Genomic DNA, 23,695 nt, shown 5'->3' with positions numbered 1-23,695 from the left:
GGGGAGAATTACAGAACTAGGAGGGCTGACCCTTAGGGAATGCCTCGAACCAGCTGATGTGAACAATGCCAATGTACAATTTTGCTACCATAATCTAAAAAAATGGTGACAAACACTGCTGCTGTTTCTTTTCTAGTGATCATTTTCTGTAGGAGCTAGAGTAAAACACTGCTGTCATCCAAACACCCTGCTGTTGTTCACCAAGCCCTGCGTGGACAAGTGGAACATCTGCATTTAGGCATACAACCTTTGAAAAGCAGGCTAACAGCGCAGATGCTGCCAGATGTCACACACTTTATACTTTGCTCTGAAGGTAGTCATTTAGAGCCTGAGCCTAGGGGCCTGCCGGCCTGAACACGCAGGCTCCTACCTGCTTCATCACAGATCTTCTCTGGCAGCAGGGGAAAGCAGTCAGCATCAAGCTCATCATTACCTAGAAAGCCAGTATGCAAAAAGACTGCACTGTAAAAGTCTGGTCAAGCTGCACGCAGTGGGAGCAGTCTTCCTTCTTTCTCATTCTGTATTATGACCATCGCACACACTCCACAAAGTTAAAACAGGAGCTGGCAAGGAGGACACAGTATTAAGTGGCAAAAAAGCAGGACATAGGGATACATGGACTTTTCCTGCTTAAAAATCCCAGATTTGCAGTTATTTAAATCATCATTCAAGAATATTACTGATGAAACCCAATTTTGACAAATTACTGTGTTCTAGATAGCAGTTCTAGAGAAGCAGGGAATACAATTAGGGGAAAAAATTACATTTGTTGCATCTTCCTTTTAAACATCAGGCATGATATGACACTGTGCTGGGAACTGCTATATTTTCAAATACTGGGGTGAACAATGCACATCTACAATGCCTCTCAAGGCAAGTATTTTCATCCACAATTACTTGTTTGTATATGTAACAGTCTGCTTCCAAAAGACCTCTTTTTGACTAGCTGCTACCCATCTGCATGCATTCGCTGCATGACAATGTCCCAGCTCAAATCTTTTTCATATATATCTTAAGGTCAGACTGCACCTAAACTACTTCCACTAAGATCAGTTCAGTCTTGCTTCTGAGGCCTTAATCTCAAAAACATTGGCATCCTTTCTGGATTAGCACGGCATAGTTGTATCAGCAATACAGCAGAACAACAGTGGAAAATTCTCAGGAAAGCTTCGCTGGAGATAGGGCCTTAGCTTTTAATGCTTAAAAGCTCTGCAGAGTTCCTCATTTAGATAGTTTCACTCCATCTGGTGAAAATCAATTTGTAAACATAAAACCATACTTAAACATAATTTCATTCCTGTTATGTAATTTTACTTGGCCTAGTTGCGTACCTTTAATCTGTGCAGCTGATCTAGTCTTATCGTTAAGCCAATAAGGGCTGCAATGATTACATATCTCAGTTACAGAACCACAGTAACACTGATTTAGGAGACCATCCACTCTAGCCTCCTTCCCAAATGCAAGATCTTATATTGCACTTTTGCCATTCTGACAAACATCTGTCTGATTCATTCTTAAAAACCTCTAAGAAGAGCCCCACACCCTGCCGAGTCAGTCCAACACAGGGCTTGACTACTTCAAAGGTATCACTGAGAATTTTTTTTCACTGTAACCTAGATCTGCCTTGCTGTTATCTTCACTTATGACTTCTCGCCCTACCCCCAGTGGACATAAGAGAACAAATTGTTCGTTTCCTCATAGCAGCAGCCTTTTATCTATTTGAAGACTTACCACATCTTTCCTCAGTTTTCTGTCCTCTCAACAGGCTCAGCAAAAGTCATGCGTTCAAAGACTCTGATCATTACTGCCACCTTTTTCTCCAAATCATCCATATTTCTCTTGTGCAGAGCCCAGTCCAGGACTGGACGTACTCTTCTAGCGCAGCACAGCAGAGGATTCCTGCATATGCGTTACTAGCATTTTCCTACCTATATGGACCTGCATGGCATTTGCCTCTTCTGCAACAGCAAGACATTACGGACTCCTATTCAGCTTATGACCCACGGCAGCCCCTCCATCCTTTCCTGCAGCACAGCCAGCTGCCCAATTCTTCCCAGTCTTGTAATTCTGAAGTTGATTATGTTAAAGCGTACAGCACCGCACCTGCTACTGAACTGCATCCTATTCTTTCCATAGAGCTCCCATTTTGAATCCTAGTTCTATGACTGTGTTTATTCTGCCTTCAAACTTGATCTCATCTTCAAATGCAATAATTACATTCTTTATTTCATCATGGATGAGTAATGGACCCAGTGTAATTCCCTGTACAGGCACTGATATCAAGTATGTTTTTCCTCAACCAGTTTTGCAACTCCCTTAGAGCAGTATCATCTAGACTGGTTTCCCAGTTTATTATTAGAATATCCTGCAAGCCAGTGTCAGAAGCTCTACTAAAAATCAAGATCTATGACATATACTGCTTCTCCCTTATCTGCAAGCCTTGTTATGCTGCCAGAAAAGGAAATTAGATTGGCTCAATTCATTCACAACAAAGCCATACTGGCTAGCATTCACCTTCTTGTTTCCTTCTAGATGCTTATAAATTGTTTATTTTCTCTCAGATTTGAAATTAAACTCGCTACTCTATTGCTCCTCAGTATATCTGGGAGTCACTAATCTCTCCCCATTCCCCCATACTTGCCTTTTTGTGGTGGTGTTGTACTTGAGCTCACAAAACCTCACAGGCAATGGAGTTTGAAGTTTTACAGGACCCGAACTGTAAGACCCCAACCAGCACGCAGCTCCTCAAGGGGATTAAGAGTAGGGCACAGTACTGCAAATGCACTTCTTTCTATATTCCAGCCAGATAGGAGGGAAAGTCCTACAGCATCTGAATGAGTTAGGATAGGATTGTTATCCCCTGCAGTGGAGAGCGCCTTCCTTCCATCCTTCAGCCTCTGAAAGGGAGGAAGGTCACAAAGACACCCAGCACGGTAGCTCTCCAACTCTCTGTAAGTCAGCCTACACTGAAGAAGCCCAAATGGTCTCCCTTCAACTCCTCACAACCTCCTCCCCAAGGCTACAGCTCTCCCCTGCCAACCCTCACCTCGGGAGACCTCACACAAACCAGCCCCTCCAGCAGCACTTTGGGACTCCCCAAATCCAGAGAGCCCACAGACACCTAGCTCCCGCCCCTTCCAACAGGGGCGACCATAGCCTCCCTCACCTCAAAAGGCTACAAAGCACCAGAGGGTGACAAGAACTCCCTTCCCTGGGAGAACTTAGCTCCTTCTCCTCGCAGCCCCTCGCCCACTCATCCCCTCCCGCCCCTCCGTGAGGGGAACGAACACCTCACTGCGCATGCGCCCGCCCCACCGCGCGCCCGCGCACGCCCCGCCCGCCGCCTTTGTGTGAGGCGCGGGCACAGCGCGCGACTCCCCCACCTCCGGCCCTCCCGCCGCGCAGGCGCAGAGCGGCTCCCCGGCGCGCCCCGGCTTCCCCCGCCCGTGCAGCGCGGCGGCGGCGCAGGCGCAGCCCGCGGGGCGGCCGGCGGGCGGCGCGCAGGCGCAGAGCGCGTTTCCTGGCTCCCTTGTCAGTGCCGGGCCCCCCCGTCGGCCTCCGCTGCCGGCCGCTCCCTCTCCCGCCGCCCGGAGCGGAGTCGCGTTGACTGACCAGAGTCCGCGAGTCCCGCTCCGCTCCCGCCGCCTCAGGTGAGTCCCCGCGTCGGGGGCGGCTGTCCGCGGCGCCGCTGGGCCGGCCTGCCCCCGCCCCGAGAGGGATGGGGGGCGGGAGGAGCCTGCAGGCCCGCCGGTGCTGAGGGGATGGCGGGGGCGGGGGGGGGAGTCACCTCAGCCCCGGCCTGCCCGGGGGTGGGGGGCCGTGCCCGGCCCTGCCGCTGCGCGGGGGGGGTTGGGGGCACCCTTCTGAGGGTGAGGCGATGGGGACCCCTCAGCCCCTTCGCCCTGAAGGGACGGGGACGGCTGGGGCCGGGGAGGGAGCAGCCGGGCGGGCCTCGGCGGGGCAGCTCCTGCCTTGCCTCCTGCCCCTGCCCCACCGTGGCCTCCGCAAGCAGCGCTGTGCACCTGTGTTATCAGCGCGGGGCAGGGCCGCAGCCCGCAATCCATCCCAAACCAGTCGGCTTTACAATGCTAATGGTGTCCCGTGTCAGTAGGCTTGCCTGTGAGGAGTCACCCTCTTGGGAAAGCTGCGCTGAGTGACTTGGAAGGGAATGACAGTAGTAGGAGGCAGTCCTTAATTATAGGCACTTCTCTTCCAGATGTTTGCAAGTGATGTAGGTACTCTGAAAATAGGCAAGGATTAAAAAGATCCCTTTCTCTTTCTCTCTCACACACACATGCTATCTCCACTTCTGAGTCTGCAACCGTGCTAGTTGCTTGTCCAGGGATGGTCTTACACCACATATTTCTCACTCCACTGAGAGATGACAGGAGCTGAGTCCTGTACTTCCCAACCTTGATCTTTTCAGTTTACATACTGAAAGAACTCCTGCTGTACAAATGTGCAAGATTTCCTTTTTTTTTTCTCCTTTTTTAAAAATTTTATTGAAACTCAAGGACAATTACTTTGCATTTGAAAAAAAGGTCAGGGATAGCTGCGTTAAGTACTTGGCTAACAAAGTTGTCATAACAGTATCTTCGCTGTGTGAGATTCTGAGGTTGGCTGACAGGAAGGCATTGAAGGGTTTACTACATATGAATGATATCAAGAATCATAGAGCCAGCTGCATTTTCTCTGGTGAAATGTGAGTTTGATTTTGTCTATGTATTGGTAAGGATTAAATATAACTGGAAGACTTCATTAACTTTTATCTTCCTGAAGAAAATAGCACTGCAACTATCAGATGACAGAAATAGTAGTGCTTTTTGAGATTATCATCACTGTTGTTTTTTATTAGTTTGTTACCAAGCCAAAATGGAAAACAGTTGCTTGCTACAAGTTATGGTGCTCAAGAAACTCAATCAATGGGAAGGAATGGATCATACTGCTTGTCTAGGCTGTCTTTGGGAACAGCATGTAGGTCAGTAAAAATCTCTGAACTAGAAGTTAGGATGGGACCATATTGTTTATATATAGTGCCAATCTGTGAAGAAAATACCAGGGTTGTATTAGAAAGTGTTTCAGAATAGCTGCGTTCCTTGGGGAGGGGAGATTGGATATTTTTACATTTTATTTCGGAAAGAGTAGAAAAGGCTGAGCATTCCTTGTTGGTAGAACAGCTCTTCAACTTTTCCTGTATATGGAAATGTACTGCTACTGAATGTTGGCATGTACTAAAGCAAGATTGTGGAAAAAGCAATTTGCAGTCGTGTTTTGCTTCTGTTAACACATGGAATCTCAAATCATGGCTGTCCAAGGTCAAAGGTAACTTGGATTATGTCAACGTTTTCACATTAATAAAAAGTAATTAATTATTTTGCTTAGGACTGCATTTATTTAACAGCTTCATTTGACGGGTAGAATATGATTATTAGAAGAACCATGAAAATCATGCTGGTTAAAATTATGAACTGGACTTAAAGCTCATGTAGTTAAAAGTTATATTTGAAGTACATTGGAAATGTAACCATAAGTTGTATTTCTTTAAAATAGCAGTGCTTGATTTCTTAAAAATAAAAGGAGAAAAGAAAAGAAAAAGTCTCTCCAATTATTTGCATTGGCGAAGTACTGTATCATCTCTGCTCCAAGAGTCAGCACTTTCAGCATATTTGTTAAACTAGTGGTGTGATAGTAATTGCTAAGCTCCGTAAGAACGTACTCATCTTTCATTCACTCCTGAGTTTCTGTTGGACTGCCATTCATTTCCTGTTTGCTTCCAAATTCCTACCTTGTCCTGAAGTCTCCACCCTCTGCTAACATGGCCATACTTGGGTATGTTGTAATTTCAGGCTATAATGGGTGTGGATGTCTTGGAATGACATCACAGAGATATTTCTTTTTAGATGTATATGTAGGGGTAAAAAGACTTTGATCTATCAGCCAAGGGTAAATTGCAATGAAAATGAGCGGAATATATGGAAGGAATTGACAAATCCAAGTTGTATGTATTGAACTGTACACGTTTTAATTATTACAGGTGACCTTGAGTTTTTACGATGTTATCTTCGATCCATTTATGCTGCCCTTGATTAGTACAGGACATACAATACGATATGTATTTTAAACCACTTTGTAATTGCTGGTCGGTGTGCCTCCAATTGCAGATGTTCAGCACTGTCTTTTGTAGCAGTCATAAGTTAAAGAAAAAGCTAGGTGTCTAGCTTTTTTTTTTTTTTAAACAAAATACTTACAAACTAGAATGAATCACCTTGTTCTTTTAGTGTTTGAGTCTCATGGGGGCAAAAGCCTAACTATAAAACAGTTTAGTGCTAGAATTAATTTGAAGAAATGAGTAATTAGTTAGTTACTAATCTTAATACTTTTTCCCTAGGATGCATACAAATGGCTTTATCAAATAATACATCAGCAGATTACAGTTACATATCAATGTTCTGGACACACCAATTTAACCTCCTGAAAAAGAAGAAGAAAAAGATTTTATTGTAGTGCTGCCTGTGAGCCTTGATACATGTCAGGATTTTGAATCAATTCACTGAGCTATGTCCCTAGATTTTTTTTTCCAAGTATTCTCTTTCCATAGTAAAATTATTAGGTTTGTTAGATTTCCTAAGAACCTGCTCTCTCGCCTGTGAGGATACACTAAGAAGTAAGCGTATATGGCTTTTAGGGCAATTGCAATTAGCTATAGTAAGCAGGACAGTTAAAATTCATCAGCCTACTGAACATATCAGGGTGTATGGCAAAGGCAGCTCTTTAGTGGCCTTAACATATTTACTGAGTTGTGATCTTCTGTAAGTAAATTGTAGTACTGGACTGAAACAACCTTAGTAAATGTTGAAGGCTGATTTTGTTCTAATAATTATCTAATTTTGAAGTGTTTTGTTTTCAATTTTACACCTTTCAGCTTTTTCAATTTTTACAACATAGGAATATCTTTAACTCGGAATGTCTCTACATCAGTTTTTACTAGAGCCAATCACCTGCCATGCATGGAACAGAGACCGTACTCGTAAGTAATACGTTAGTTTTAATTTTAATTTTTTTTTCAATTGCAATTTTCTCTTTGCTGTCAGTTTGTGATCTTGTAATGTTCTGGATCATGTTTAGGGAAGGTATGGTCAAATACATAGTGCTACATGTTGAATGTTCCACTTATGATCCAAAAAGCATGCGTCTTCTAAATCTGAACTTTTCTAAACCCATTACTGGAACTCTGGCATACAAGCAAATCTAGTCTTCCTAGTGTTCCCGAAAGCTTTGCCTCTCGGTCTGCACCTCGTGAGAATGACCTGGCCCTTACCCTCTTTGACTCTCTATTTCCATACCACAAACCAGCCCTTTCTTTTAATAGCCTAGTTTTCTACTGTAATGTGGACTGTTATGTTCCAAATGTATTGTCTTTCTGTGCAGTATACTCATGATGATGTTATGACCATAATTTGAGATTATCCAGGGATGTTGGCCCTTTGTTTACAAAATCCATGTAACACTCTGAAATTTGAGAATACAGGTTTTAGATTGGAAAGTCTTTCCAAGTAAAACATTTGGTATTAAAAAGCCTTCTGTACTATTGGATTGTTTCATTTCTTCTTCAAGAGATTGCCATTAGCCCTAATAATCATGAAGTCCACATCTACAAGAAGAGCGGGAACCAGTGGGTAAAGGCTCATGAGCTAAAGGAACACAATGGACACATTACAGGTAAGAGAAGATTGTGCTGTGCCAGACATTAAGTTTGTCCGCCCCCTGTTTTCCCCAGTTGAGAATCTGAACAGGAAATCTGCAAGTGTTGAGTAAATAGATCTTTTTGTAGGTTGGCATTCCCACTTACAGAGAGCTTTGCAGCATTTTTCTGGACTGCATGCAATGATTTTTAGGAAGAAAAGCCCTATTTCATTTCCAGACATTTCGGTAGAGTAACTGAGCCTTTCTTTCTTATCTATTGCTTATTTTTCATCTGTAATGACATAATGAGAATAAATCTTCAGTCTACGGAAGTAATCTGGTTGTGTCACAAATTCTCCTGGTGATACGTGCTGCTCCCTTTCAAGTGCTAGTATTAAAACTTCCTCAAGTATACAACTGTTGCATTGGTTTCTGGTTTCCGACAGCAATAAATATCCTTTTTTAGGGACTGTGTAAAGACTTGAAGTGGTCAGTCCTGGACTTATGACAAACCATCAGTGAGCACATTTTACTGCAGGCCCAGAGTATCTGTAGATCCACAATGAAAATGTAAGAAGAGCTGCCACGATGAGTCACAAGGTGTTATTTTTAAAATGTGATTGTCCTGTGGTAGTCTTTTATATTACTGTTTTTTTTTTCATGGTGATATTTTTATAAGGGCTTTATTCTCTAAGGAAATGAAAGTAATTAATACAAGCACTTGCCCAAAACAGCAATATCCTTTATTCTGTTCTCAACCCACTAATGGGCAGAAGTATCTGCCCAACAGTGTTTTGCAGGAACTTTATTCAATTTATCTGATTCTTACTGTCAAAGAGCACAACTGTACGTGCTCTTCTGTGAAGAGTCCCTTGGGCTGAATTTACAAATGACGTGCTGTTCCCCAAAGACATTTTTCTGCATTTTACTTGTACCTGTTAGTGTTAGAAGCCAAATATTCATGACTTGGGAAAAGAGCTCTCCCTGCTTTCCTGCATAGCCTATACCTTTGGAATACTAAATGCTGTGGTTGTTGTAAAGAGTAGACTTAAACTGTGGTTAGACACAGGAGATAGACTGATCAAACCGCTTGTTGCCTCTGACGAGAGTGATTCAACTGCTGCCCCTCCAGCTTTTGATCACAAGGGACAAGGTCCCTTGTCTTGCCTTCTGTGTCTTGATTCAGAGATTTGTGGTGAGCTGCTTCTGTTCACTTACAGAAAGAGCATTATTCACTCTCTTTGCTGGCTTAGTTTTCTGCTAAGCTAAAAAGCTGAACTTGCTGTGGGTCGGAAGAACACCAGTGCTGGTGTAAGGGAGGTGGTGGGCAAGAGAAGTAAAGAGAGGCAGGATGGTCCCCCTTTCAAAAGCAGTGCTAGATTGACCGGTGTAACTATGGTTTTAGACTACCACCCTCTTCAAAACTGAACTTTTTAAGCATAAGCCTATTTTGAAGTAGAGCATATATGAATAATATTGTAAAATTAGTACAGATTCTTTCCGTATCTTTTATCCTTTTTTCAGTTTGTGTGCTTAAGGAATGCTTTTAATACTGAACACAGTTAAGGAAAATTATTGAAATAAAATTTTGTGGCAGGAGAGTTCAGGATTGCACTCTGCATCTCAAAGAAGGATGCTAAAGAAAAGATGAAAAATAATGTTGCCGTAAGACTTTCCAATTGAGAACATCCTTCATTACATAGGATGGGAAAGAAGCAATGGCAGACTTATCAAAGGCTTCATTTTATTCTTGGAATTTGTCATTTTTGCTTGGTCAACGTGTCTTTCTCATGGCACAGCTTAAACAGGCATGGAAAAACTGTGAGGATTGTATCAGTACATAAAGATCAATAACTTCTAACCAAAAATCCCCCTGCTATCTAAACTTTTAGATCATGGCTACGGTCTGGCAGCAAGCAGACAACTATGTTAGAGGTTTGTGCATAGTTTTAGAATCGCTGGGTTTCAGCTGTTGAAACAGGTCTCTTGCAGAAGTCAGTGGTTTGCAGTCTGCGGACGGACAGGCCTTAGCCAGTCTGCAGAGCTCCACCTGTTGGCCAGCCGTCAGAGCAGGCTTCCTTAGCGGGCAAATTCTCTGTGGAATCTGGAAATTTGGGATCTGCAATTTTGATGAAAGCTAGAGGGACAAACCGATGTGCCTAACAGTTTAAAATGGCGCCTGGAGAATAAGTGAACAAGGGGAATACTAACATAACAGTAACAACTGTCTCTGTGGTAGAAGGCTGTGAGATTGTCTCTGTTTTGGCTTACTGTAAAGCAAACAGTATATAAAGGGAAAAGTTATAATGTGAACTCTAAATTGCAGGTATTGACTGGGCTCCCAAAAGCGATCGCATTGTAACTTGCGGTGCAGACCGTAATGCCTATGTCTGGAGTCAGAAAGACGGCGTGTGGAAACCAACCCTTGTGATCCTGAGAATTAATCGTGCGGCCACCTTTGTGAAATGGTCTCCCTTGGAGAATAAATTTGCTGTGGGAAGTGGAGCTCGACTTATATCTGTGTGCTACTTTGAATCTGAAAACGACTGGTGAGCTGTTTAAGTTTAATTTCCATTTATACCTTCACTGTCTGCATGGGAAAGCTAAAGCCTGGATTTTAATGGTGCTAAGTAGGTTACTATTTTTCTAATTCCTAAAATCTTCAGGAAATGTAGAGGGATAGGCCTCATCAGTTCCTTCATGGACTTTTTACATTTTAGGGAGAGGGTTCCCTCTTTTACTTCTTTACTCTGGTGTAGCACCTAAAGGCCTTGGACTTAGCCTATTTTCAGGTTATATATGTTGGCGGGGATGTGTTCCGGCTGACTGCCGTAAACATACATTGCTTTTCTAAAAGTGCAAGAATTTCTGCAGAGTAAAAATTTCTTTACCACAACTGTATGGTTGAAAAAAGAGAAATGTTTCCTCCCCCCACCTCCTTCCAGAAGGAATGAAGAAACCTTGACTTTGAGTTTTTCTTCCGTATAGATTATTTTGGGCCATTTCTTGTCATTAAAGAATTCAAGTCTGTCACTTATCTCCAGGGCGGTCTATTAGAAGATGTTTGAGCTTGTCATCTACCTGTTCTGTATTCTGTCGTATATTTTTATCACAGTTTATAGATTTCAGACAGGACTATCACAAATATTTCCACCATTAACATTTTTTTTTTCTCTTTGGCATCTAAACTTAGTGCTTCTGATCTGTAATGGATCTACATTTGTAGCTGTACGTGTTGGAGCTACATTTACCATATCATCTGTAGGTGAAAACAGTATGTTGAGTATCTATTATTTCGGGTTGCATAAACATGCATAAAAACACAGGTGTCTGTGCCTGCCGTTCTGTATGCAGTCTTCCATGTGGGGATGGTAAACAATGAGACCATCTGCAAAATACATTTTAAAGATTCTTTTGGACTTTTATGCTTTCCAACACATTCAGTTATTAACATTTTCTCTGCCTCACTTGTCTGCAGAAGAATCAAAACCCCATATGTTGAAGACAAATAATGCGATCCTTAAAACTGCTTGTGCCTGATGGAAGTAAATTCAAAGAAAAAGCACCATCATCCCAAAGGCCATCAAGTGAATAACAGATTTCATTACTATTTTGTAAATAGTTCAAACAAACTAAATCTGCTGAGACATATTTAGGCTAATATTGATGTATTCAACATCAGGACCACTTTTCACTGTACTTCAAATAATTGAGATGTATACACTGGTCATATCATGGGCAGTTCACTCATTTACTTGTTGCGTTTTACAGTTATTGTATTATTAAAGAGTAGAAAAGTCGATAGGCAAGAGAGATGACTGTAAAACTCATTGGAAGGAGCTGGAGAGGACTTGTACTTAGTGATCTAAGAAAATAGTGCTTCTTGGCTCAATATCACAGTCAAAGCTGAGCTCTTATTCATAGGATGTAAGGGACCAGGCAATTGCCGTGCAAAATTCACATTAAGGAGTTCTGTCTGATGCATTATAAAAATTAGTTAGAAGGGGAATAGGACTCAGGTGAAGAGATACATATGTAACATGAGTTTGTTCATAGTATTTAAAATTTTAATTAAAATAACCGTATAAAGTTCACAGACTGTACAAGGGAATATGAAAGATTTGGGCATAATGTGTGTTTTGCAAAACTGATGTGTTTAGTCATTGGCAAAGGATGATCTTTTTGAGGGATACTTCATGGATTTGGGGGAGTCTGGTAAAATATTTTCATATAAATTTTATCTCTTTAATTTAGGTGGGTGAGCAAACACATTAAAAAGCCCATTCGTTCCACTGTCCTTAGCCTGGACTGGCACCCCAACAATGTTTTGCTGGCTGCGGGATCCTGTGACTTCAAGTGCAGGTGAGAGAAAATAAAGCATTTGTAAATCAATTTGGATTACTGGTTCAAGTTAGGCAGTAGCATAAGCATGTTGATCATGCATCTGGTATTAGAATAGAAGATGGCTCATTGCATACTGTCGTTGTTACCAAAATAAAATATCCAGATTCAGAGTTTGGCTTTGGTGCTCCTGCATGCAGACTTTGGACTACTAACATTTATCTGTCGAGGGACACGCCTGAATTTAACGAACTGGTGGGTTTCTGTAGTAGGAGTATACAGAAGTACTACTACTCAGCACTGAGTGCTGAGATCTAGTTGTTAGGCTGAAATTAGACTAACAGGTGCTATCTTGTAGAAAAACATCACTGTTACTTAGGTAGAGTTTAAAAAGCAATATCCTAATGCTGCAGTTCCAAAATCAGGGTAAGTCGGTGCTTCCAAAGGAGGTATCTCACCTTTTTCTTCCTGTTCTCTCCCCTTCGCCTGTGCTAGCCTTAATGTTCTCGCAGCCCTGTGGTGAGCAGGGTCAAGGAATTGATCCACCCAAAACTCAGCATTACTTTTTTGAAGAACAATAAGAAAAAAGCTGGTAAAAGCAGGTTGGCATGTGAGATGGATGGGGTAGTCTTTCAAAGTGATTATGAAATTACACCATGAGGGATAGGTCCTGCAAGTTGCTCTGTGCTGAGTGATTGGGGTCACTGCAATGAAGTCTGCATGGGGAACTGTCTGCAGAGTGGTTAACTTTAATTCATATTTTACTTAATCACTTATACCTTGAATAATAATGAAAGCTTCTTTTCTTAAATTCTTTATGTAATAGGGCAATTTTTAAGCTTCAAAGTGTGTACTAAAAATGACTAAGGAGGAGTGGGAGGGGGAGGTGGGACCGACTATTACATTCCTTATTTCAGAATGAAACCCATGCATCTAAATTCTATCCTTTGATACCTTTTTATGTAAGGAGAGACGTTAAATGGAAGCTGGGAAGGAGATGAGAGTTGTCTCCCTTTCCTGCCTTGTCTCCAGTTTTGATTAGATAAGCTATACATGTTCACTAACTTTCACAAAAAATGTGATATAAAATGTACTCATTCATCTTCCAGAAGCAGCTGCTTTTCACATGTGGAAATTTTTTCCTGTGTGTTCATAAAGCATCTTGGGACTTTGACATTAAGTCAGCTGATACATCTCTCTCTCTCTCTCTCTCTCTCTCTCTCTCTCTCTCTCTCTCTCTCTCTCTCTCCTTTGGACTTCAGATCTTTTGTCTCCAGGCTTTGTTCGGTGCTTGTTAATTACGTTGCATCCCTGATTATCTCCTCTTTCCTGTTTTGGTTGAGAAGTTAGATTCACATAATTATCTGTTCAGTAAGATTTTTTTTTCTTTTTCTTTTTTTTTTTTTTTTTTTTGGAAGAAAGTCAAGGTGTGGTTCAGTCAATTTCATAGGAGTATTCTCTAGAAGACTTGCTTAGTCTTTTGTTTCCCATCAGAAAACTCATTCTGTCCTGCATCTTATTTCTCTGAAAATGGGATATATTTTGAAAAAAACAGTTCTTGGTCTAAAACATTTGGGAAACTTTCTGCTCTTCCTTAACATTGTACTTTAGGATGAATCATTTAATAATTTTGCTGCTTTTATCATAGAAATCTCCGTATAGAAACATTAAAGAAAGGAAAAGTAATGGAGATTGGTACTGGGTTTATGTTTCTATTTCATCCCCAAAACCATGAAAGAATATTCTCTTTGGTAAATGATGAATACAGATCTCTAGAATTCCAGTTCTGGGGAATGTTCAGTTACATATTAAAGATAATAAAGATATCTGGGCCTGAAGTATGAATCTGTTCTGATAGGTGGTTCTGAAGAAAATTATGAAATGGATCTGCCAGAGCCACTGCCAAGTAATAAGCAGCTAAGTGGGAGACATTTTGGAAAAAGAATGGAGGGCAGAAGAGGCGCCAAGTTGATAGGTATTCAGCAGAGTGTTTTTGGTGGCTGGCCTAGATGAGCTCCTCTTACGTTTATCTTTAGAAATATATATATAGCTAACAGCACCGCATAGGTGTGAATTTTATATTCTTGCTGGAACAATGTTGCTGTGGGAATGAAAGTCATTTCCCAATGTTCTTTGAAGGCTGGGGCCTTCAAGCTGAGATGATTTTGGTTTTAAAAGAGAGGGAGACTTCAGTAAGGGGAATTTTATTTTTTTTTTTTTTAAGTAACAGTTATCTTCAAGGTCCTTCACTACTTAGGAATGATTTTTCTGCCTTGTATCAAAGGCTGTTGCTTTAAACATCTTGTCCTATTTCCATACATTAAGAGAACCGTCTTTTTAGATGTCTCTATAAAATTAAGTTTGTTGAAGGATTATCATTAGATTATATTTAAACTGATAGAGCCAAATATAAATTCATACTTAATTCTCTGAAAATCTGTACCTAATATAGCTGCAGTTAAACCCTTCTTGTTCCAAATGATCAGCTTTATTTGAATAAGCTGAATATAGGTACCTTTTGAAGTGCGTACCCCACACGTGTAAAAGATTTAAAAAACAGGGAGGGGGAAGCAACATTTCCTTAAACTCACTATGAAATAATTCCTTTTTGTGTTTGACTGTAACCATGAATATTTGATCACGATTTTTCGTTTATACTGAAACGTTTCTCTGGTAGTAGTATGGCGTAGCTCGCTTGCTCCTCCTGTTCAATGGACTCGAATCCTATGTTTGTGACGTCCCAGTAACTTCCATGGTAACAGTCAAGAACACCATATTGTGGCATGTCTGAATCATGCAGAAAGAATTTGATGAAAGGGGGAGGCTTTCTATTTAAATATATCTTGAAAATTGTAGTGCTGGGAAAAAAAACTATAAAAACATTGTGGTGTTTCAGGTTTTCAAGGCATTCTTTCAGTAATGAGCCAGAATAAGGTGGCTCAGAGCCCCTTTGCTGGCATTTGAACATCAGTTTTCTTTCTTTGAAATCCTGCTAAAAAGTGAATGTTCTTAAAAAATGGGTAATTTTGTAGGTGTTTGTATTAGCTTCTAATTATACAGTGCAATTCGTGGTTTTTCTCTAACTGAAGAATTGACTCTGACAGTTATTAGCGCTGCAAAAGGATGAAAGGGAAATCTTAGCACAGTGAAAAATGCAATGACAATATATGTTTTTGTGCCATCTTCTGGAAAAAAAGGAGAGAGATACAAGAAAGGCATTTATGAGAAACCTATATGCATTACACCCTTTGTACTATTGCTTTCTCTCTGTATACTGAAGCTTCCCAGCCACTAGTGGCTTGTTGTTTAAAGATAGCATAGTATTTTATTTTGGTAGAATTAGAATGCATCTATGTGCTTCCAATGTGAAATGTACATGAAGCTCGCAGGAGGTTTTTTTCTGTCTTTGTTCATGCTGAAATCTTTTATTTGCAGGGTGTTTTCTGCTTACATTAAGGAAGTGGATGAAAAACCAGCCAGTACACCATGGGGCTCCAAAATGCCTTTTGGGCAGCTGATGTCAGAATTTGGGGGTGCTGGAAGCGGCGGATGGGTGCACAGTGTCAGTTTTTCTGCCAGCGGTAACCGCCTAGCGTGGGTCAGTCATGATAGTACTGTGTCAGTTGCTGATGCCTCAAAAAATATGATGTAAGTATGCTCTTTCTGTTAGTTATTAGCTGTTTGACGTAGAAGAAAGCAGTATGTGGAATATTGTGCTTGCAACAGCAAGAGCTGTGACTCCTGTTTCCAGTTTTGACAATTTTACTGTAGATTCCAGGAGTCTCTTTGAGGCCTGTATAAATAACGTAGATTCTTAGAATTTTACATTATAGAATTTAAATTTCTTATATGAATTCTTCAGTGAGGGTATAGTCAATTTACTTTGGGGGCAGGAGAAAAAGCATTTGAAAAAAAAAGTATTCCACTCTAGTGATTGGGGAAACAATATTTCCTTGTAAATGGATTCAAGCGAATCCAGAAACATGCTCACTCCGTAACTACTAAGACCCTATCGCCAACCAGGATCTGGAAAATAAGTTGTTCATTTCATGAAATGTTAATTCCAACCACCGTCCTTAAGACACTGCTGCTGCAAGGTTTCAACTTACACCTTCCAATCCAACAAAATACTTTATTAGCAATTCCTCCTTCTGCTCCTCATCTTGATCCGAATAACTTTTCAGTGTCTGTGGCTTTCTAACCAAGAAGGAAGAGATTCCCCATATGTTTTGATAGCAGAGATGTCTGGTGGATCATCCAGGCGTTGCTGTGCTTCATTTTGAATTATGGTTCTGATGGCTACAGCTGTATAAGTACCTGGCTGGGGATATCATTAAGTATGAAGCGTTTTAGAACCCTTTTCTCATTTGTTATAAAATCACAAAAGTTGACCTGATGTAACATAGAGGCTTTTTCGTCCTGAAAAGATGATGTCAGGCACTGAAACTTGAAGTGTTTTTTATACGCAAATGAAATTAATAGCTTCATCAATTTGAACCTTTTATGGGGGTATTCTTTTTAAACTTTTGCCACTGTTTACACAGAATACTAGATAACTTCAGCCTTTCACCTGGAATACTTCATGATTGTTATAGATCTTCCAGGACACTTTCATTAGGTTAAAACTTTTTGTTACAAATTACAACCTGGTGTCACCTCAGGTCTGGTGTCTGGTGTCACCTCAGGACAACTGAGCTACACTGACTTCTTTTCCAATAATCCTTGTGTGGGAACGGTCTCTATTTTTTGTTGGAGCCGGAGATGAGAGGTTTCAGTGAAGTCCTCTAACAAATGTTCTTGTGTTCAGGGTTTCGCAGCTGAAAACAGAGTTCCTCCCGCTCCTGAGTGTGTCGTTTGTCTCTGAGAACAGTGTGGTGGCAGCTGTAAGTGTCTGTTATTTTCTCCTTGTAAAGTGTTGTAGTGTTTTGGAGAGGGAGAAACACCATACATTATGAAGTTAGTAATAAGCAAGCTCTTCCATAGTGTCAGTCTTTGCATTTCTGCAATTAACAGCCGCAGAAAAACGAAATGCTGATTATGTAGGTTATATTTCCTGACATGCTTTCACGATATCTGGTTGCAGGGCCACGACTGCTGCCCGATGCTCTTTAACTGTGACGACCGTGGCTTGCTGACCTTCGTTTCCAAACTAGACATTCCAAAACAGAGCATCCAGCGCAATATTTCCGCTATGGAACGCTTCCGAAACATGGATAAAAGAGCCACTACAGAAGATCGTAACACTACCCTGGAGACACTGCACCAAAACAGTATAACGTGAGTGTCTTGGCCACCAACACGAGGGGAAGGAACGCTCTCCACGTCACTTTGGTTTCCCAGGATGTGCTGCAAACCTATGAGAGCTCAAATTTGCTATACCAGATGGGTTTAGCTGGCATCCTATTTTCATTTTAGTCTTTCACTAACAGCTGTCTATTTCTGCGGCTTATATGGAAGCTGGTAAGGTTAATCATTAACGTGGCAGGCATGCTACTACTGTTTGCCCATGTTTAATGTGTTCTGTTACTTGAACACAGTTTATCTTATCAAATATGTAGATAGTTCACAAGAGTTTGGTAGCACTGTGTAAAATGTAGCCAGCAAAATTCACCTGAAACAGGAATTCAAATACCAGCTTCCAATTTCAGATGTTATTTCCATGCGTGTGTATTCATCAAAAGGATTGATTTGGGTTAATCGAGTAAAATATCCTTGCATTTAAAAAAGTATGTGAGCCCAGAGGACGCTAACATTTCTGAAGCAATTGGTCTTTATTCAAGGAATACGTTTAGGCTACAGACACCAAGTGATAAAAGAGCTTTCAACATCCTTTTTCTTTGCTTATTTTTCTGAAGCATTGTACCAAAAATCTAGCATAAGCTCTGCTATACTCATGTCTCCCTTTGAGAGAGTAGGAGTTGAATTCAACCCAAATTTCCCAGCTTTTTGGCTCTCTGGAATGGGTGTCTGTGTTACAGCTATCACTCTCTGTTTTCAGCCAAGTGTCTATTTATGAGATAGACAAACGAGATTGTCGTAAATTCTGCACCACCGGCATTGATGGAGCAATGACCATCTGGGATTTCAAGGTATGCGTTTACTGCCATGTTTATGTGAAGTGGGTGCGATGTTGGGGTTTTTTTGATCTCTAGCATCAACTTCTGGGGCTCAGCCCTAATTTTTTATTAGCAGTAGGAAATCCAGACTGGAATATTCAAGACCATTAGTGAACTCCGTAAGGAAGACAGATCCAAGATTCAGCATAAATGCAGATATACTTTGTTTAGCAGATGGTGCTAATCGAGACTTAATTTTTTTTAAGGGGATCGCTTAATGTCCATGTAGGGATCCCACTAATTCTTTCCTTCTCCAACCTCTACCTCAGCCACAATCAGGCTGGAACGATCATTGGTTCGACATGGCCTGCTGCCTCTTCTCGCTCCCATCCCTTTGGTCTCTGCTCACTGTCTTCCTGCAGAACATGGTCCTGCCCTCTCATAATTAACTTCTCGAAGTAGTAAGAAGTTACCTCAAACAGTTAGAAAATACAGTAAGCACTGTATTGAAAACTCTGAAAGGATTTAATAATGCAAGTGCTTGCTTTGCTGAGGACTGGCCAACAGAGGTCTCTGCTGGCCTCCCCAAGCTGCTGAGAGCTGTGCACTGCCTTTTAGGAAAAGAATAGTTTGTATTCTATAATGCCAGAAAGCTCGGGGCGGGGGGGACAGGAGCCAAATAAGAAATTGAGGTGATATATAAGCTGCTTTAATGCAGTTTCAGGGGAAGGGGGTGGAATCATTGGTCTATATATGCATGAGTGTGAAATGAATGACTATAGTGGTCTCTGGCTCTTGAATGTGAGTCTAATCTCAAGTATTCAGGGTTTTTACTCGTTTTTCTTAGCATCAGCATTTACACTGAATTATTTAACACAGGATACTGTAGCAGATTGTGATTAAGATTTTCTCTCTTTCAAGACCTTAGAGTCCTCTATTCAAGGTCTACGAATCATGTAAAGATGGATTTCCACGATCTAGCAGGACAAACTGCTTGACAGAATGCAGCTCCCACATCTGCAGAAACCCGAAAAGGGAGGAGGAAGGTGGAATATTTGGAAACACTGAGAAAATACAGCTTGGCAGATTTTCTTTTGAATATAAATTTGGTGAATTGTGTTGGTTTCAAAATCAGCTGTGATTGTTCTTTTTTTATTTTTTTTCGGTTGGTTGTTTCATTCCATTCTTTACCAAAGCTGCTCCTTAAGTAGTTTATTGCAGGAAGTTATGAATCACTAACTTAAAAGGGGAATTTTATGTAAATTGTCTGCTAGAAATAATAATAATAAAAAAATGAAAAACTGATTCTTTGTTTTGATACTCATTAGCAGTGATTAAAAAAGGGATATTAAGGGAATTAACTCTGAGGGAGAGAGCGGGAAAACCCTGCGCTGATATTTTATGGCCTTAAAACAGGAAAAGTTCCTTTTAACTGGAAGTTTCTTAAAGTTGACAGATGAAGATCTGGATGTGAAGATTCAGCTGGGCTTCTTTCAGGGGAATTGTTCCCTTGAGGTGATGATTTTGGAGGATGAACGATTTTGTCCTACTACTCTTAATTCTGCCTGCCTAGCATTTAATCCAGTAATAATGCTAAATTAACCTGAACGTCTTTTTTATTGTCCATTTAGCGGGTCATAGTTTTCCAAAGGCGAATGACCAGAATTATTTGTAGTTACCTTTCAGGATTTGTACAAAGACTTCTCACAATGCAGTACCTAGGATACGGGCTGGAAGGCTGCATGTGGAAAGCGAGGCAAAAATCTGCTGAGCCAGATCTTAGGAGGACAAATTAAAAGCAACTCACTTTGTAAGTCCGTGAAGCTACACAGGCCTGCATGTTGTGTTGGAGCCGAGTGCTGGGCCTATAAAATTCTGTGTTTATAAGGACTGGTGGAGAAATGAAACGCACTTAATCAGAGGTCTCAGTGTGGTCTGGCTTCTGTGCAGATCCTTTGTCTCCGGGTGACTGTACCTTTTGAAGTTCAGTTCTGAGCCTCGGTAGCTCACGGAGGCATTTGCACGCAACTTATTTTATTCACGTGGTCTAATTACTCTTAAACTGTATTGCTGCCTTGAGGCTTGAGGCAGGCTGTGCTCTGGAGGGGATTATCTGGCTCACAGCATTGCTTTACAAGGTTTAAGACTTTGTCATTTCTGTTGAAAATGCAGAAGTGTCTTAAAAAAACCCCGATGACTAAATTTACCACTTCCTCTGGAACCAGAGTTGCTTCATACGCCGCTTGTTTCTCAGCTCTGAGTGATTGAAAAGGGAGGGTGGAAGATCAGCTCGCAAAGCTGACAACTGCCGCTGTTCTGCTGCAAGTGAACTGTGTCCATCACAGAGCTGGATCATTTTCAGGTGCGATGTTGGTTGCGTGCAGAGAATCAACTGTTTTTCCAGTTCCTTCAGGTTTTCTTGTGTCTCCCACCTTCCTCCCCTGGCAGTCAGGCGTGGCTTTGCAATTTCCTCTCCCTTCTAAACATAAAGTAATGACTATTTAACCTCTACTCTTGCAGTTTAGTGACCTGATGTGTACAATGACTTGTGGTGGGGTTGAGTTTATCGGCTAGAATACAATGCTAAGGGAGTTAAGTGTCTTCTGGATCGAAGTGACCCTGCCAGCCTTGGCGGATGGACAGAGGAGCACGGGTTTGGCTTTGTCCATCTCCGTACGTACTATTAGATGCTTATATCTCACAGGCAGTCATGATTTTGTTTCTGAAGTCACTTTTGAAAGTGTGGTGGTTTATTTCCAAAAAGTATTAAAAAAAACCAACCAAGATTCTAAAAGGTATGGTGCAAGTAACATAAAAGGATGGAAAAAATCATCTAATGAGAGAGTGGAGGAAATGGATCTGTACATTTTTATGCCTTGCTCTTTTTCTGTGTGAAAGAGCTGGAGAAGGTAGAATGAGCCCGTTTGCTCCAAAAATCCAACAACCTGAGGTTTGATGAAACTGCCCTAGGTTACTGTCTGAGAGAAACACGCCTGCTAGAAGTCTGAGATTAAAAACAGATCGGAGATATTTATAATAGAAAAGGACTGAGCAAGGGGAATATAAACAACCATCACTCGAGGCACAATTCGACTTAAAACTGCTGCGTGCGCAGGGGCCGGGGAGAGCTCTGCGCCTTCCCCGCCGTCCGATGGTGGGGGACGGTGGCTCTCTGGATTTCCAGGCCATCGCTCCGCTCTGGGAGGACGTTCTGCCGCCATCCCACCTCCGGTGTCTGTGAGCTGCCGTGAAGGTAGGCGGTTGTTTTGCCTCTACCGTTTCCTTGGTCGCCTCCCCCGTCTCTAACACTGTCCTTTGTGTCCAGCGTGGGTGAGAATTCACCGGCGTATTTAGCTAACCGCAGCACCAGGCTTCTTAGCACGTGCTTGTATGTGCTCGGGTTAACGGTGCCTTGGAAAGCCATGTTCACACTAAAGCTCGTGGTTGCAGTCTTCGTTACAGGATAGCTGCCGGCTGCATATGCTCCACGTTACACGCCAGTTAACAGACTGTTGGGGGCAAGAAACGGGGCTGTACGCAAGCAGGGATGCCAGGGACTGTTCACTGGAGCCTGCCTGAAAAACTCCCCGGCCTCTAAATGGAAAGAAGCTGCAGAATCGCTGCCGCTCCCCATCGCCTCTGCCCCACCTCCAAAGAAAACCCCAGCAAAAAACCGTTCTGGCGTCCCCAGCATCTGTGCAGCGGGATAGTTCCTCCACGGCCTTTCTGCGGAGGCCCCGAGCGTTACAAGACATGCCGCTGTGGATGCGGGAGAACCTTTCCACTTAAGAAAATGGAGGCAGAAGCAGGTAAAGGATTTAGCCAAACCTCGAGCTGGATCTGGCAAGAGATCCAGCAGGGCTGAGCCTTCGTCCCTGGCCTCCACAGCGCTGGCTTATTCCCCCATGGGCTGTCGAGTCCCGGGGGAAACCCAAGCAGTGTTCAAAATTGGTGTGTCCCCAGCGGAGGCAGCTCACCGCTCTCATTAGCCCAGGCTCAGAGAGAAGCCGCAGCAGGAGCAGCCTCGAAATGTGATGGCAGGCAAGGAACCGCACAGCAGGCAGCGCTGGGGGTGATGCTCTCCTCTCCCTTCTCTTAATAACATACCCTGATTCCTACTGCAGAAGTTAAACTGAGCTACCATTCCTTCGCAGGGGTCTGATGTGAAGGGATGAGCAGAGGGATGGTCTCCTGTCCTGCCTCCTCCCATCCCACACGGATGAGAGCTCCTGGCCTTGGTGCAGGGCTGGTGCAGGAGGCAGTGATCGGATACCTGGAAAGCCTGAACCCTCCTGGTGAAGAGCAGAGCCAGAGCAGCTGGTAGCCAAAGGAGGACTAGAGAAAACGTGAAGGCAGCAGGAAAAACTTCAAAAAGCCACAGCTTTCAGCCACGTGGGAGCTGTTGCGGGAGCTGCGTCCCTCTTGCTGCATTTGGGGCAGCAGCGATGCTGGGGGCGAGGCTGGGTGCTGCAATGGGTAAACTGGTGCCGGAGGATGGGGCAGCTCGCTGCTTCTGAGAGGGACTTCTCCCAGCATGGGGATTCACTCCTGACCAGAGCCGCAGAGACCCACCACCCTCCGGGGGCATCTCAGGATCTCTACGAGTGTCTGCATGGGATCACAGCAACACACATGAAGGGAAGTACGGCTAACGGACTTGAGGACCAAGGGAGAGATGAGCTGCCTGCTCAGTGCCACCCCGCAGAGCCTTTATCTACCCCTGACCTCTCACTTGCGGATTAATTCTGCAGCTCAACGAATACGAGGTTATTGTATCCACGTCCTGCAGCCGAGAAGCCCTGCCAGGGCCCTGCCCTCCCCGTACGAGACCCCGGTGTGCTGCTGTCCCGCTTCTGTGATGTTACTCCGGGACGGAAGGGGTGAGTGCATCCCTCCACACGTGACTCTGCAGCTAGCTTGCAGCAGGGGAGCAAGAAGCTGAAGCCCATCTCTCCTTCCCAGCACTTCCAGCAGGAGCAGAGCTCCTGGGAGTTACCCTGCCTGGTCCGGAATGGCCGGGAGAAAAATTAGTTGCTCTGAAGCAGGAGGAAAAAAAAAAATAGAGGGGGTGGCATGGCTGGTAGGTGGGGGTACACGCATGGTGTGTTGGGGCGAGCAGAGCTGTGACTGCAGCCAGCCTGGGCTTGGGTCCCAGTGGGCTCGGTGGGATGCAGGAACCGGCGGCAGCTGCTGCTCAGGGCGGCCGGATCCAGGCGCCGCGGGGTCCTGCCGAGCTGCGAATCTCCCCAGCCGTGGGAGGTGATGCCGACGCACGTCTCACCCCGGGTGGGTTCCGACCACAGCTATCGCCTGCTGTGGGCCAGCGCTAGCAGGCAGGGCCTCCCTGCTGCGTCCATCCCCCCGAAACGCATCGGGGACCGAGGGGGGGGGGTGAGCAACCCTCCTGCTGTCGGAGGGAGAAGACGGGGATCCTTCCCCTCTGCTCTCCCGGCCGCATCCTTCCCTGGTGCACCCGGGGCGAGTTGCCCACATCCCACCGAGCAGCGGGGGCTGCCGGGAGCATCCCGGGGCCGGTGGCCCATCCACGTGCGGCGATGGCGGAGAGGCCTGGCTCGCAGGCAGGCAGGCAGGCAGGGGCAGGGCGACCGCCGAGC

General features: G+C 43.3%; 1 protein-coding gene across 1 annotated transcript; it reads left to right on the top strand.

The window, feature by feature from the left end:
- The first annotated feature begins 3,589 nt into the window (after positions 1-3,589).
- ARPC1A (actin related protein 2/3 complex subunit 1A) lies at positions 3,590-19,385 on the top strand. The gene is made up of 10 exons (XM_050906131.1): positions 3,590-3,650; positions 6,923-7,027; positions 7,615-7,719; positions 10,010-10,232; positions 11,938-12,045; positions 15,460-15,672; positions 16,832-16,907; positions 17,108-17,301; positions 18,023-18,113; positions 19,002-19,385. The coding sequence occupies exons 2-10, from the start codon at positions 6,964-6,966 to the stop codon at positions 19,038-19,040; spliced, it is 1,113 nt and encodes a 370-aa protein (XP_050762088.1). The 5' UTR covers positions 3,590-3,650; positions 6,923-6,963; the 3' UTR covers positions 19,041-19,385.
- Positions 19,386-23,695: the final 4,310 nt, after the last annotated feature.

The sequence above is a fragment of the Gymnogyps californianus genome, chromosome 15, assembly GCF_018139145.2.
Source record: "Gymnogyps californianus isolate 813 chromosome 15, ASM1813914v2, whole genome shotgun sequence".
NCBI lineage: Eukaryota > Metazoa > Chordata > Aves > Accipitriformes > Cathartidae > Gymnogyps > Gymnogyps californianus.
This window is presented reverse-complemented; position numbering and strand designations above follow the sequence as displayed.